The sequence below is a fragment of the Ammospiza caudacuta genome, chromosome 22 (genome assembly GCF_027887145.1).
Source record: "Ammospiza caudacuta isolate bAmmCau1 chromosome 22, bAmmCau1.pri, whole genome shotgun sequence".
Lineage (NCBI taxonomy): Eukaryota > Metazoa > Chordata > Aves > Passeriformes > Passerellidae > Ammospiza > Ammospiza caudacuta.
The window spans coordinates 8,685,555-8,701,904 of NC_080614.1; the positions used below are offsets into that span (position 1 = coordinate 8,685,555).

The window sequence follows — 16,350 nt, forward strand, 5'->3', positions numbered from 1 at the left end:
CCCGAGCGGGGCCGGCCCGGGGGCTGCCCGCGGGGACAGCGCAGCCCCGAGCCGGGAGGGCTTGTGGGGCTGATTTTTTTTGGTTATTTTTTGGGGGTGAGGTGGTGAGGGTGGGCGCGGTGATTTGGGGGCTGGGGTATTTTATTTTTTTATCGCCGATTTTTATTTAGCAGCGCTCGGCAGCGGGGATGATTTTGGGGAGGGTCGGCGGGGAGGATGCGATGAGGCTCCCCCGGAGTGGGTGATTTTTTTGCAGCCTGCCTCCTCCTCCCCCAGCCTCTCCCCCCCACCCCGGCTTTGGCTGCCTCGCTTCCCAGTTGCTGCATGAAGGCTGTGCTTGCACCGGCGTGTGCCCGCTCCCGGAGCCGCGCACCCGCCGCCACCGCGGCCGGGGGGAGCCCGGGGCCGGAATTATTATTATTATTATTTTTATCTTCAATTTTTTTAAAAAATATTTTTTAATTTTTTTTTTTTTTTTTTTTTTTTTTTTTTTTTTTTTTTTTTACCTATCACACCCACCTTCAGAATTATAAAAACATAAGGCGGGCAGGGCGCGGGAGCCCGCGGCGTCCCCGGCACGGGGGAGCGCTCGGTGCGCGGTGTGCGCGGGGGGCTCCGCGCCGCCCCGCCGCCCCCCGCCGCACCGCAGCGTGCGGGCAGCGAGCGCGATGCGCCCCGCGCTCGGCGCTGCGGAATAGCGCGGCCGCCGCTCCGCGGGCTGCGGGCGCACGGACCCCACCGCTGGCCGTTCCCTCTTGATGTCCATGAATGCAAACACCATGATTTTCATGATCCTGGGCGCCTCTATCGTTATGGTAAGAGATTTTTTGCTTATTTCCCCTCCCCATCCGTGGTGTGTGTCCCCCCCCCCCCCCCCCGCCACCTCTTCCTCCTCCTCTCCATCAGCACCGCCACCCCCCCGCCTCCTCTCCACCTTCCCCCCGCGCTGTCCCCGAGCCCGAGCACCTCCGTGTGTGTCCGTGTGTCCCTCCACACGCGCATCTTCTCCCGATGGCTGCTTCGGTGCCCGGCAATCGAACTGGAGTGGATGTTTTACCCCAGCGCCCAGCGCTGACCCCGTGCCTCGCTTGTGGGCTCTTACAGGCAATAGCTTGCTTGATGGACATGAACGCCTTGCTGGACAGATTCCACAATTACATCCTACCGCACCTCCGAGGGGAGGACCGAGTTTGTCACTGCAACTGTGGAAGGTGAGTTCTGCCTGCAGAGCATCCCCCGTGCCCGCCCTGCCCACCTGGGGACGAGGTGACGGGGACACGGTGGCAGCTGTGCCACCATTTCTGCATCCTGGCCGTGCCTCACCTTCCCCAGCGGCTCCTGCGTGAGCAGGGTGAGGAGGGGGTGCTGTTTGTTGTTGTTTTTTAAATTTGTTTTGTTTTTTTCTGGAAGAAGAGTTTTCCGTGGGCTCTGAGTGCGTTTTCCGTTGTGTACAGGAATTTGGGAGCCCTGGGGGAGTGAGAAACTTTGATTTAAGCGTTTGTCATTGTGGCTTTTGTGGTTCCCCAGCCTGTTTGTGGTCTGGGTGTTGCAGTTGGTGCTGGTTTTGTGGCTCAGAAATGGAATTGGGGCTTGGCCCTGTCCAGGCTGGGATGTGGACAGCTAGGACAGTCACTTGGTGGCTTTGCAATCAATCTTTGGTCGGATTTTCATCCCCTGTGGCTTTTCCTGCTGGACACAGCACACGGAGGAGGCCGGGCTGTGCTTCAGGAGTGCTGCCTCTGCTGTGCACAACTTTGTCTGGACAAACACCTTCCTCATCCTCCCAAACAGCATCTCTGGGCCTTATCCATCCCTGGAGGGCTCGGCTGGGAACTGGGATCTGCCTGCTCTGAGGCTGCTCAGGCCCAGGGATGAACAGAATTATAAAAATATAAATACTGGGGAGGTGAATTTTGTCCTTCTCTGTGGGACTGTTCCTGGTGCTTCTCTGGACTGTGTTCAGGCCCAGAATTGTAAAATATAAATACTGGGGAGGTGAATTCCACCCTGCTCTGTGGGACTGCTCTGAATTTTTCCCTTCTTTGTGGGACTGTTCCTCATGCTCCTCTGGACTCTGTTCAGGCCCAGGACTGAACAGAATTATAAAAATATACATACTGGGGAGGTGAATTTTGTCCTGCTCTGTGGCACTGCTCCTCACGCTGCTCTGGAGTCTGTTCAGGCCCAGGGATGAACAGAATTATAAAAAAATAGATATGGGAAGGTGAATTCCACCCTGTTCTATGGAACTGCTCCTGGTGCTGTTCTGGACTCCGGTCAGGCCCAGAATTATAAAAAAATATATATATATGAGGAGGTGAATTTTGACCTTCTCTGTAGGACTGGTTGTAGTTCCTGGTGGTGCTCTGGAGTCTGTTGAGGCCCAGGACTGAACAGAATTATAAATATATATATAACGGGGAGTTGAATTTTGTTCTGTTCTGAGGGACTGCTTCTCACGCTGCTCTGGACTCTGCTCAGGCCTAGAATGATAAAAATATAAATACTGGGGAGGTGAATTTTGCCCTTTTCTGTGGGACTGTTCCTAGTGCTGCTCTGGACTCTGTTCAGGCCCAGGGCTGAACAGAATTATAAAATATAAATAATGGGGAGGTGAAGTTTGGCCTTCTCTGAGGGACTGCTCCTGGTGCTGCTCTGGACCCTGTTGAGGCCCAGAGCTGAACAGAATTATAAATATATATAATGGGGAGGTGAAATTCCCCCCTGTTCTGTAGGACTGCTCCTCATGCTGCTCTGGACTCTGTTCAGGCCCAGAATTACAAAAATATAAATGTGGGGAGGTGAATTTTGTCCTGTTCTGTGGGATTGTTCCTCACGCTGCTCTGGACTCTGTTCAGGCCCAGGAGCAGGCCTGGCATGTGGCAGCGCCCTCAGCTCCTGGGGCTCCTCCTCGCAAGGCAAATTTCAATAGCAAAACACTTCCAGAGTGTCTGCCCCTTGGTTTTGGCAAGGATTTGCTTTTTCTGAGCTGTTTTTTTTTTGTTGTTGTTTTTTCTTGATTTTTTCCCTAGTTTTGAGAGTTTTCCTCTGCTCCTCCCACCAGTTTTTCTGTGACTGGTCCCAGCTCATTTCAGTGCTGGTGGAAGGAGCTGCTGGGATGTTTGGGGTGGCTGAGCAGTGCCAGGGCTCTCTGAGTGTCCCCAGAGCTGGGGAGGTGCCAGGGTCACCCTCTGAGCCCCCTCTGTGCCTGCAGAGCTGCTCCTGGAGCAGATAAACCAGCCCTGGCACTGCCCACAACCAGCACGGGCTCATTTCCTGGAGAGGGCACAAAAACACTCCCAAACTGCTGAGATTGGGTGGGAGAGGAGGCAAAAATCAAAGTTTATCCTTTGCCTCAGGTGTGTGGGAGCAGCTGCCAGGAGAGGCAGCTCAGGAGGCTCTGAGAGCTGGCTGGGAGCTGCTCCTCCCTGAGCAGGAGATCCCAAACCCTTCTCTGGGCTGTTCCACCTCATCCTGAGCTCTGCCCTGCAGGACCAGGAGGTCCCAAACCCTCCCTGGGCTTTGCCACTACTTTTGCCTGCCCTGCTGTCCCCCTGGAGATCCCAAACCCTTCTCTGGGCTTTGCCACCTCGAGCTGAGCTTTTTCCTGCCTTGTTGCCCCCCTGGCAGCACCAGGAGATCCCAAATCCTCTCTGGGCTGTGCCACCCTGTACTGAGCTTTGTCCTGCTCTGCCCTGAAGGACCAGGAGGTCCTCAACCCCTCGCTGGGCTCTGCCACCCTGTCCTGAGCTTTTTCCTGCCCTGATGCCCCCCAGGAGATCCCAAACCCTGTCTGGGCTGTGCCACCTCATCCTGAGCCCTGTCCTGCCCTGCTGCCCCCTTGGCAGGGTTTGGAGCCCTCTGGTTTCCAGGCTGTGCCCTCTGCTCTCTGCCCGGGAGCCCTGAGCCCAGCCCTGGGCCAGGAGCAGCTCCCCAGGCTGGGCTGGATGAAGGAAAAGAAACTGAATTTGCCAAAAACCAGGGGGAGTCCTGGCAGGAGGAGGGAGCTGCAGCTCGGTGTGGGGCAGGAGGGGATGGGGAACATCAGGAAATGTGGCAGAAATGGGAGGGAAGGAGGAATTGGGATGGGTGGATGGATGGAGATGGATGTGCTAGGCTGAGCTGCTGCAACTCATGATGTCCCTGTGCCCCAGCCTGGGTCACAGTGCCAGGCAGAGCCAATAACTCAGGCAGAAATGTTTGCCCTGCCCTCCCATCCTGTCCTCTCCTTCCCCAGGGTGCCAGGGAGAGCCCAGTGTGGGTGGAACTGTCCTGCAGCCAGGCTGGGTGTGGGCCCAGGCCCTGGCAGTGCCCCCGGGAGGGGCTGGGGCTGTGTGCCAGCTGTGCCAGGGACTGGGAGGGCATCCCCAGCTGGGGAAACTCTGCTGAGCCCTGCCAGGGTGCCCTGGGTGCGTTCTCAGCCTGGATCCCCAATCTCCTGGCACTGGGATGGCCCTGCCAGGTCCCAGCTCCCCTTTGGGAGTCCCCTGTCCCCGTGCCCAGGATTTGCTGTTGGTCCCTGGGGTTCTGTGCCCAGGCTGTGCCCACGGCCTGGGGGCTCTGGGCTCACCCAGGGACATTCCCTGGCCCAGCAGGATGGGTACAGGAAAGGCTGTACATGATTTATTTTATTTATTTTTGCAGTGTTTTTAAGCATTGGGTGCCAGGATGGGCACAAGGGGTGCTGAACATTATTTTTGCAGTGTTTTTAAGGGGCTTAAAGTTTGCTCTCGGTTCATGCCAGGAGGGATTTTTGGGAGGTGTTTTTGAGGTCTGTGGGAGCCAGGAGGGAGCTGTGCTGTGTTGGTGTTCGCAGGGGTCCCAGGATGAGGGGAGAGATGAGAATCTGACTCCATGTTTCAGAAGCCTGATTTATTATTTTATATATCTATATTTTATTATATATTATATATACATATATTAAATATTTATGTGCTTATATAAATATATAATAAAATATAAATATATAAAATAACAAATAATTTTATTTTAATATAATATATACAAGAAATATAATATATATTATATTTATGATATAAATTATATTAAAAGAAAATGATCTATTAAAACTATACTAAAGGAATAGAAGAAAGGGTTTCATCAGAAGGCTTAAAAGGATGATAATAAAATCTTGTGACTGACCAGAGTCTGATACAGCTGGACTGTGATTGGCCATTAATTAGAAACAACCACATGAGACCAATCAAAGCTGCACCTGTTGCATCCCACAGCAGCAGATAATTATTGTTTTTCTTTTCCTCTGAGGCTTCTCAGCTCCTCAGGAGAAAAAATATCCTGACAAAAGGGATATTGTTCAGAAAATATCCTGGTGGCACTGTGGCACCTGTGCTTTACTGTGTGTTTGATGGGGAGGTTAACACAGCTGCAGGATTCTAAATTAGCAATTTAAATGATAACCCTATAAATGATAACCCTAAAATGACAACCCTAACCCTAAACTTACTCCAATAATATGAACAAATCTACAATAGGACGGCACAACTTTATCAGAGATCCCATTTGCAGTTGGTGACCACCCAAAGATTATGGGTGGTGATTTGCATTTTGTTTTATTCTTTGCAGGATTTTGGTGATTTCTTTTGTATCTTTGAGCAGAGCTGGCCTGGGGAAGCTGGGGCTGCCTGCAGCTGCCCAGGCTGCCCTGGGGCCCAAATTTGTGGATTTTTGGGGTGGTTTGAAACTCTGTTTGCAGTTTTTTGGGGTGGTTTGAGCCTCTGTTTGCAGCCTGAGCGAGCCTGGGCTGGGCAACCTCTGGTCCCTGCTGAGCCGGGTGTTCCCCTGGCTCTGAGAGGTGACAAATGTGTCCCCTGAGCAGGTGAGGTGTCACCTGAACAGGTGAGGTGTCACCACCAGTCTGGGCTGGGTTTTCCCCTCCAGAGCAGCAGGAAAAGGAGGGCAGAGCTGGCAGTGCCCCCCAGGGCATGGGGGAGCCCCCTGGGAATGGGGAGCTGGGCTGGGCTGGGGGGACAGGACAGAGCCAGGGGTGGCACCTGGACATGGCTGGGGGTGACAGGGACAGCTCCTGGGGCACATGTGGCTCAGGAAGGGGTGGCATCCAGGGGTGACAGCCACGGGTGACAGCCACGCTCCCTGCAGGGATGTGGCTGCTGGAGCTGATCCCTGGGGCAGCTTGGCACTGTCCATGCCAGCGTGTGGAGGCTCCAGGCTCTCCCAAATATCTGTGCCAGCCTCTCCAAAATCCCTGTGCCATGCTCTCCAAACCCTGTGCCATGCTTTCCAAACCCCAGGCTGTCCCAACCGCTGTGCCAGCCTCTCCAAAATCCCTGTGCCAGGCTGTGCCAACCCTGTGCCATGCTCTCCAAACCTCAGGCTCTCCCAAATCCCTGTGCCAGGCTCCCAGCCCCGTGCCCGTGCTGGGAGCGGCTCGGAGCGGCCCCGGGCTCGGGCAGGGAGGCTCGGGGGGTCTCTGCTCCCCCAGCCCCGCCCGGGATCAGCCCCAAACCCGGGCAGGGCCGCTCCGGCCGGGATGTGGCAGCTGCGGCGGCGGGAGCTGCGCCGTGATGTCACTGTCACTGTCACCTGCCGGGGGAGCGGGGCTGAGCCCGAGCATCGGCGCCTCCCCGTCCCTGTCGCTGTCGCTGTGCCTGTCCTCATCCCTGTGGCTGTCCGTGTCCCCATGCCTGTCCCCGCCCCTGTCGCTGTCCCCATCTCTATCCCTGTCCCCCATTGCCATTCCCATCCCTGTCTCTGTGTTCCTATCCCGGTCCCCATCCTTGTCCCCGTTGCTGTCCCCATCACTGTCCTCCTCATCGCTGTCCCCGTCCCCCTCCCTGTCTCTGTCTCCATCCCTGTCCCCCATTCCTGTTGCTGTCCCTGTCCTCATCCTGATCCTTGTCCCCCGTCCCTGTCCCCCATCACTGTCCCCATCCTTGTTCCCTGTCCCTCTTCCCATTCCTGTCTCTCCTTATCCGTGTTCCCATCCTTGTCCCTGTCCCCATCGCTGTCCCCATCCTCATCACTGTCCCCATCCTTATCCCTGTCCCTGCCCCTCTCCCCCATGCCCCCATCCCTGTCCTTGTCCCCATCCCTGTCCCCATTGCTGTCCCCTCCCTGTCGCTGTCCCCGTGTCCCAGCCCCGCTGTCTCTCCGTGCTGTGGCTGCAGCAGCAGCAGCAGCGCTGGTGGCGCTCACCCAAGGTCACCGCAGGGGACAATAGCGCTGGGGACAGAGCCCGAGCCTCCCGTGTGGCACAGCCGGGCCTGGGGACACCGGGCAGACTCACGGACAGTCTGTCTGTCTGTCCGTGTGTCTGTCTGTCTGTCACCCGAGCCAGAGGGCAGAGCGGAGCCAGCTGGGCTGGGATTCCTGTCCCTCAATTTCTGTTCCTTTAATTTCTGTCCCCTGTGGAAGTTCCAGCACGGCCAGAGTGGGCACAGCTGGGGATATTTTGGGGTCCCCCCAAGGTGGGCACAGCTGAGGACAGGAGGTGGCACAGCGTGACCTGGCAGCAGCTGGAGCTGCCCAGGAATTGCCCTCAGGAATTGTTTGGTTTCTCCTTCTCTTGTAAATAATCACAAGGAGAGCCCAGGGCACGAGTGGCACCTCTGTCACGGGGATTTGGGGACAGTGGGACATGGGACATGTGTGTGCAGGGATTTGGGGACAGTGGAACATGTGTGTGCAGGGATCTGGGGACATGGGACATGTGTGTGCAAGGTTTGGGGACAGTGGGAGATGTGTGTGCAGGGATTTGGGGACATGGGAAATGTGTGCAGGGGTTTGGGGACAGTGGAACGTGTGTGCAGGGTTTGGGGACATGGGACATGTGTGCAGGGTTTGGGGACAGTGGAACGTGTGTGCAGGGTTTGGGGACAGTGGAACGTGTGTGCAGGGTTTGGGGACAGTGGCACACGGGAGGTGCTTGCCTGTGCCCATGGCACCCCTCCCATTCCTTTCGGGGTCCCCTCTCCCCGCTGCAGCCCCTGCCCGGATTTCCCTGTGCCCGAGGAGGGACAATCCCAGTTCCCAACCGGGCAGCACCGGGAGCAGAGCTGCCACCAGAGCTGCCACCCCTGTCCCTCCCCTTTCCCGGTGACAATGGGGCTGGTGCCACCCTGGAGCCGGTGCCAGCCCCCTGAGGGCACGGCAGGGACCGGGGCTGTTTTGGGAAGGTTCTTGGAGTGCAGCTTTGTTTGTGTCAATATTTGGACGTTTCTCAGGCGTGATTACGGAGCAACCTGAGCCTCATGAATATTCAGAGGCCTCGGGGACTGCCCCGCTCTGCTCTGTGTGGCAGGGACAGGGACACAGGGATGGGCACTGGGGGCACTGGGCATGGCTGGCACTGCCCGAACTGGGGGCACTGGGGGTGCCAGGGCTGTGCTGGTGGAGCTGGACATGACCTGGATGGGTGTGTGCTCACTGCTGGGCAGGGACAGTGCCACCTGTGCCCACCTGAGCAGGGACAGAGCCACCTGTGCCCATACTGGTATCATCTCCCCATACTTTAAAGGATTTAGACCCTGAGTTTAGGATGAAATATGGCTTGAGGTTTTCATATTTATTTCTTGCTTGTTTTCTTGCGTTTTGGGTTGGTTTTTTGTTTTCTTTTTTTTTTTTTTTTTTTGGTTGGTTGGTTTTTATCTAATTCAAAATGTATATCACATAATAACATTATAGCAATATAATAATAACAACAATAACAATACTAATAATAACATATCCAATAAGGATAAAAGGCTTAGGCTCAGGGATTTTTATGCTTTCCCTCCTTTTTTCATGCTTTCTTCTGCTGGCAGCAGCACAGACAGCCAGGCCAGCCCTTCTGCTGCTGGGGATGGTGGGATAAAAACCAAAATAAGAGTTTTCACTGATTTTTTTTCCCCTATTAAACCTGATTTATGGCCAGGCACCTTGTGCACTACTTGTGCTTTCCCTTTTTTTTTGTGCTTTCTCCTTTTTAATGCTTTCCTCTGCTGGCAGCAGCACAGAGAGCCAGGGCAGCCCTTCTGCTGCTGGGGACAGTGGGAGAAACTGGAAGAAAAACCCAAATAAGAGTTTTCACTGATTTTTGCCCATTTTTGCCTGTTTTTGCCCAGGCACCACATGCACTACATCATCCTGTACATTGTGCTTCCCCTCCTTTTCACGCTTTCCTCTCTTCTGGCATAAGGAGCCAGGGCAGCCCTTCTGCAGCTGGGGACGGTGGGATAAAAACCAGACTAAGAATTTCCGCTGATTTTTGCCGTTTTTCCCCCGTTTTTGCCCAGGCACCACGTGCACTACGTGATCCCCTACGTTATATTTTCCCTCCTTTTCATGCTTTCCTCTGCTGGCAGCAGCACAAAGAGCCTCTGCTGCTGGGGATGATGGGATAAAAGCCAGAAGAAGCGTTTTCACCGATTTTTGCCGTTTTTGCCCCGTTCCCGGCAGGCACCACGTGCACTACGTGATCCCGTACGACGGGGACCAGTCGGTGGTGGACTCGTCGGAGAATTACTTTGTGACCGACAATGTGACCAAGCAGGAGATCGACCTCATGCTGGGGCTGCTGCTGGGCTTCTGCATCAGCTGGTTCCTGGTGTGGATGGACGGCGTCCTGCACTACGCCGTGCGCGCCTGGCGCGCCAGCCGCCGATACGGTACGGACCCGCCTTCTTCTTCATCTTCATCTTCCTCCTCATCCTCATCTTCATCTTCCTCCTCATCTTCCTCCTCATCTTCATCCTCATCTTCATCTTCATCTTCATCTTCATCTTCATCTTCATCTTCCTCCTCATCCTCATCTTCTCATCAGCCTCATCGACCTCATCTTCTCATCTTCCTCCTCCTTGTCCTCCTCATTGTCCTTGTCTTCATCATCTTCCTCTTCCTCATCTTCTTCACCATCTTCTCATCTTCACTATCTTCATCGTCTTAATCTTCACCATCTTCTCATCTTCATTATCTTCTCATCTTCCTCCTCCTTGTCCTCATCTTCATCATCTTCCTCTTGCTCATCATCTTCTCATCCTCATCCTCGTCTTCTTCACCATCTTCTCATCTTCACTATCTTCATCATCTTAATCTTCACCATCTTCTCATCTTCCTCCTCATCTTGTCCTCTTCTTCTCCTCTTCCTCCTCCTCATCTTCCTCATCATCTTCTCATCTTCATAATCATCTTCATCATCTTCTCTTACTCATCATCTTCACCATCTTCTTCATCTTCTCATCTTCATCAGCTTCATCATTTTTCTCCTCATCTTCATCATCTTCTCCTCATCTTCCCCATCCTCCTCCTCATCTTCCTCATCATCTTCTCATCTTCTCCTCTTCTTTCTCTCCTTCCTCATGTTCCTCCTCATCTTTTCCTCTTCCTCATCATCTTCTCCTCTTCATCATCTTCCTCCTCACATTCTCCTCTTCCTCATCTTCTCCTCTTCCTCCTCCTTCTTCTCTTCATCCTCTTCTTTCTCCTTTTTCTCCTCCATTATTTCCGTTCCCATTTCCATTATTTCCGTTCCCATTTCCATTATTTCCATTATTTCCATTATTTCCATTATTTCCATTCCCATTTCCATTATTTCCATTATTTCCATTCCCATTATTCCCATTATTTCCATTATTCCCATTTCCATCCCTTCCCACCCCTCACCCCTGGCCAGATGTGGAGATGTTTTTATTCACTTGTGCCACCAAAACCAAAACCCTTGGGCACAGTTTGGTTTGGAGCAGTAAAATCCTGAATTAACCCCGGGAAGGCCCAGCAGACCCTTCAGAGCCTCCTCAGCCCGTGGGTTTTCATATTTGAAAGAGATAAAAATGACAGGAAAATGAGGGAATGACTGGAAATTCCCTCTAAAAGTGCCCCAAAATCTCCATTTCTCCAACCCCTGACTGATGGTGCTGCTGCGCCCAGCTCAGGGAAGGAGCAGCAGGAAGATTTATCTGCAGGCCCATAAGAAATTCTAATGAGAAACACGGAGACTCCTAAAAGCTCAGATAAAAATGAAATTAATTTCCCATTAATCTTCCCAAACCCCAGCAGGCTCCAGGAGCCGTTTCTGAGCTGGGATTCTGAATTTCCTGGGAGGTTTCAGCCTTTGAGGAGCAATTCTGGGGCTGGGACTCCTGAATTCCATCAGAGATCAGAGCAGGGCTGCCAGGAGCTCTCCCTGAGCTGGGATCACCTGCCCCTACTGAAGGGAGGATTTTATTTTTAGTAATTAATTTAGTGGTTTATTTTTAGTAATTATTTGGTATTTTTAATTTTTAGTAATTCATTTCGTATTTATTTTTAGTAATTAATGTAATTTATTTTTAGTAATTATTTAATATGGTTTTATTTTTAGTAATTATTTAGTCATTTATTTAGCGGTTTATTTTTAGTAATTTAGTAGTAATAATTAGTAGTATATTTTTAGTAATTATTTAGTATTTTTTATTTGTAGGAGTTAATTTCATGTTCTATTTTTATTAACTAATTTCGTATTTATTTTTAGGAATTAATTTCATATTTTATTTTTAGTAATGATTTAGTATTTTTTATTTTTAGCAATGAATTTCATATTTTATATTTAGCAATGATTTAGTATTTGAAACTAGTATTAATTACAATATTATAAATAGTAAATATTAGGAATTATTAATATAAAATAGTATATATTATATAAAATATTAATTATTATAAATTACAAATTATTATAAATATTATTACATAGTATTACTATATGTAATATATTGTATATTATAATATATTGTATAATATATATTTAGTATATATTTAATATACAATATATATTATAAAATATATATAATATATATTTTATATTGTATTATATATTAGATATTGCATACAATGTATAATGTATAATATATAATATATAATATACAATATATAATATATAATTATATAAATATTTCATATTATATATAGTATTATATTTAATACATATATAACATATATAATATATATGTTATATATTATATAAGGTATTAAATATAAATTATAAATTAGCAATTAGTACAATTAGATAGTATTAGATAGCAATTAGATAGTATTACAAATTATTACTATAAAATATTATATGGGATAAAATATTACTTATTATAAATTTTCAATTATTATTAATTATATCTAATATACCAAATATTAATTATTATAAATTATTAATTATTATAAGTATTAGAAAATATAAACGTATCCTTTAGTCAAGGTGTAGAATGAATTCTCAAGATTGAGAATTCCCCCAGAGCTGTGCTGGGTGTGCTGGCACGGGGACAGCGAGCTGGGCTGGGGACATGGGGACACAGAATCCTGGGGACACAGAGCCTTGGGGACACACAGAGAGCCCTGGGGACACAGAGTCCTGGGGACAAGGAGCTGGGCTGGGGACATGGGGACACAGAGCCTGGGGGACATGGGGACACAGGGCCTTGGGGACACAGAATTCGGGGGACATGGGGACACAGGGCCTTGGGGACACAGAGCCCTGGGGACACAGAATCCTGGGGACATGGAGCTGGGCTGGGGACAGAGCCCTGGTGGGTGACAGAGCCTGACCCTGTTGTCCCCTGCCTTGGAGACAAGGAGCTCTGTGGGGGACACCCAGAGCTTTGGGGACACAGAGCTTGGGGGACACACACAGAGCCCTGGGGACGCAGCCCTGATGACAGAGCCTGACCCTGCTGTCCCTCATTGCAGTCAAGGAGCTCTGCTGGGGTCACACAGAGCTTTGGGGACACACCCATGGCCCCGGTGGGTGACAGAGCCTGACCCTGCTGTCCCTCATTGCAGACAAGGAGCTCTGCTGGGGTCACACAGAGCTTTGGGGACACACCCATGGCCCCGGTGGGTGACAGAGCCTGATCCTGCTGTCCCCTCGTTGCAGACACGCCCTGGTGGTGGCTGCCCAGGCTGTGTAAGCTGAAGGAGCTGCGCAAGCGCCACCCGCGGCAGTACGAGGAGCCCACGGGGAACATGGTGCACATCAAACAGAAGCTCTACCACAACGGGCACCCCAGCCCGCGGCACCTGTGAGGGAACCGCACTCCAGGGACTCCTCTTCCTCACGGGACGGCCCCTGCAGCGCCCCCAGGCCGGCCGGGCGCTCGGATTGCCGCGATTTTGCCGCGATTTTGCCGCGATGGCCCCGGGTGGACGCGCCGCCATGCACAACCAGAGCCGGCGCTGGGCGCTCTGCAGCCCAGGCTTTGCACTGTGGTCCACGTTTTATTGTCAGACTGGTGTAAATATGTAAAAAAAAAAAAAAAAGCAGACGAGAACAAAGAGATTTGCATTATAATTTCAACCCTCATCTCATTGTCCTGGCTGTCCTGCTCATCCTGCTGGCAGTGGTGGCCGAGGGGATGGAGGTGGGACAGCAGCAAGAAGATGCAAAGTGTCTCCTCCAGGAGCTCCAGCCCCACAACATTTCTTTCTTCCTTTGGCTGCTCTGAGCCTCCCACGGCTACAAAGGGCCTGGCTGGTCACAGGTTTGGATGGGGGAAGGCACAGTGTCCCCTTTTTGGGGTTTTATTTTGCTTTGGTTCACAGGTTTCACAGTGTCCCCTTTTTGGGGTTTTTTGGGGTTTTATTTTGCTTTGGTTCACAGGTTTCACAGTGTCCCCTTCTTGGGGTTTTTTGGGGTTTTATTTTGCTTTGGTTCTCAGGTTTGGATGGGGGAAGGCACAGTGTCTCCTTTTGGGGTTCTTGGGGTTTTTTTGCTTTGGTTCACGTTCTGGAATTGCTGTGGGGGAAGGAAGGGCTGGGAATGGGTCAGGGCTTTGTGTTTGCATTGCTGCCCTCTGAACCTGACTTGAGCACCCCTTTAGTGGTGGCACCTTTGGAGAAGGCACCTTTAGTGGTGGCACCTTTGGAGAAGGCACCTTTAGAGGTGGCACCTTTGGTGGCGCTTTTGGAAGTGTCACCTTTGGTGGCGGGAAAAAAGGAGCTGCTCTGCCCCTCTTCCTGCAGGGTGACCCTGGTTAAAACAGCCCAAAAACCCCAAAACCCCAGAGGGCAGCAAGAGGGGGCCCTGAGCAGCCTCTTCTTGTAGGGTGAGCCTGGTTAAAACATCCCAAAACCCCAAAGGGCAGCACAGAGAGAGCCCTGAGCAGGGTGAGCCTGGTTAAAACACCCTAAAAACCTGGATAGAGCACCCCAAAACCCCAGAGAGCAACAAGAGGGGGTCCTGAGAATGGTGAGCCTGGTGAAAACACCCCAAAAACCTGGTTAAATCACCCCTAAAGCCTGATTCAAACACCCCAAAAGCCCAAAGAGCAGCAAGAGGGGTCCCTGAGCAGCCTCATTCCTGCTGCACCCCTTTCTTATGGGGCTGGGCTTGGGGACACACAGACACCCAGACCAAAACCCCAAATCCACAGACACCCTGACCAAACTCCTCCCCAAACGTCCCAAATGTCCCCAGAGTTGAACCCAAATGTGAGGAAGCTCCAAAGTGGTTTTGTGGGGCTGCTCCTGGGCGGGTTTTGAGGTCTGATCTTTTGGGCTCAGGGCTCTGGGGGCAGCGTCCTCACCCCAAAACCTCCTGTAGGGCCAGCAGGAGCTGGGGGTTTTGGGGGGTTTTATCCTGTCCTGGGATTTGTGAGCAGGGATACAAGAGGGAAATGCCATCCCCAGGATCTGAGAACCCTCAATATTTCCCTCAATATTTCCCCCCGCCTTTCATCTTTTTGTATCCAGTGGGGTGGTGCAGAAAAAGGGGAAAAACCCAGAAGTAAAGGATGTTGAGAAAAATCTCATTTTTTTTCCCATGGATTCCATGACATTTTCAGTGGCCTCCTGCTGTTTGGTGGCAGCAAAAGGGACACCCCAACTCCTGCTCTTCCTCCCTGCTTCACTTTCTGTGTTTTGGGGTCATTTTTAAATTTCCTATGCCCATTTCTGTTAATTACAAGCCCAAATATTCCCATTTTTCTGCCATCCCCACTTTTGCTATTCCCTAGTGCCTCTTGTCTTGGAGCCCCAGGTTTTTTCTGGACCTCAATAATTGCCTGGTCCTTATTTGTGTCTGTCTGTCTGTTATTGCTGGCTGTCATGTCCAAAATTCCTTAGGATCTAAGGAATGACTTTTCCTTGAGCAGTTATCAACAAGTGGGGACAGCATTTTGGAGGGGAGGAGAAAATTCCATTGGGATAAGGAGAAAACATTGAGCCCCTGGGACTGGTTATGTAAAATAAAAGGGGAGAAAAAAGCACTTTAAATCAAATTTTCCACTGATTAAACTCAGACTGAATGTAAAGCCTGGCTCTAGCAGCTGAGCTTGGTTGAAATATTAAAAATTAGGCAGAAATGTTAAAAATTAGTCAGGTGGAAATGGTGAAGTGATGGCTCACACCTGTTAGTGTTGATCTGGCTGATCCGTGGCAAAATTCCATAAAAATGTGAGGATCTGGAAGGGGGGGGGGGGGAATTTTCTATATAATAAAAATGGTCCTGATGTCTAAAAGGAGATTTGAAAAAAATATGGTGAGAGGGAAGGAGAGGAAAGGGAAGGAGAGAGGGAAACAGGAGAGGAAGAAGAGGAGAGGGGAGCAGAGGAGAGGGAGGGAGAGGAGGAAGGAGAAGAAGTAAAGGAGAGGAAATAAAGAAGAGGAAGAAGAGGAGAGGGAAGCAGAGAAGGAAGGAGAGGAAGAAGAGGAGAGGAGAAGAAGAGGAAAGGGAAGCAGAGAAGGAAGGAGAGAGGAGAGGAAGCAAAGGTGAGGAAGAAAATGAGAGGAAGGAGAGGAAGAGGAGAGGGAAGTAGAGAGGGAAGTAGAGGAGAGGAAGAAGAGAAGGAATCAAAGGAGAGGAAGGAGAGGAAAAAGAGGAAAGGGAAGAAGAGGAGAGGAAGGAGAGGAGAGGAAGAAGAGGAGAAGGCAGAGAGGGAAGCAGAGGAAAAGGAAGGAGAGGAAAAAGAGAGAAGCAGAGGAGATGAAGTAAAAGAGACGAAGCAGAGTAGAGGAAGGAGAGGAATTAAAGGAGAGGAAGAAGTGAGGAAGCAGAGGAGATGAAGTAAAGGAGATGAAGTAAAAGAGAGGAAGAAGAGGAAAGGGAAGCAGAGGAGAGGGCAGATGTGGCAGAGCCAGGAGGAGCTGCCCGCCCCAGCTGGGCTGAGGGGCCCTGCTGTGTGTCCGTGTGTCCTGAGCTCTGTCTGTCACTCTGTGCCCTGCATGGACCTGTCCCCCCTCTGGCACCCCCATTTCTGTTCCCCAGGGGCTCCCAGAGGAGGATTTTCACTCCTGGAGCACCAGCACAGAGCCTGCAGTGCTGCCTGCCCTCACTTCCATCCTTATTTTTCCTTTTTTTCCTTTTTCCTGCACCCGAAGCACTCCTGCATGCATCAGGCAGGGAGAGGCACAGCCCAGACTGCACCAGAGAGACCC

At 51.0% G+C, this 16,350-nt stretch overlaps 1 protein-coding gene across 2 annotated transcripts; it reads left to right on the forward strand.

Moving 5' to 3' along the window:
* The first annotated feature begins 607 nt into the window (after positions 1–607).
* TMEM240 (transmembrane protein 240) lies at positions 608–15,289 on the forward strand. 2 transcript variants are annotated; one of them, XM_058818877.1, is made up of 4 exons: positions 608–815; positions 1,105–1,211; positions 9,415–9,623; positions 12,854–15,289. In XM_058818877.1, the coding sequence occupies exons 1-4, from the start codon at positions 759–761 to the stop codon at positions 13,000–13,002; spliced, it is 522 nt and encodes a 173-aa protein (XP_058674860.1). In that variant the 5' UTR covers positions 608–758; the 3' UTR covers positions 13,003–15,289. The 2 variants fall into 2 exon arrangements, with proteins under 2 accessions (XP_058674860.1, XP_058674858.1); XM_058818875.1 differs by lacking the exon at positions 608–815 and having other exon boundaries at positions 1,012–1,211.
* Positions 15,290–16,350: the final 1,061 nt, after the last annotated feature.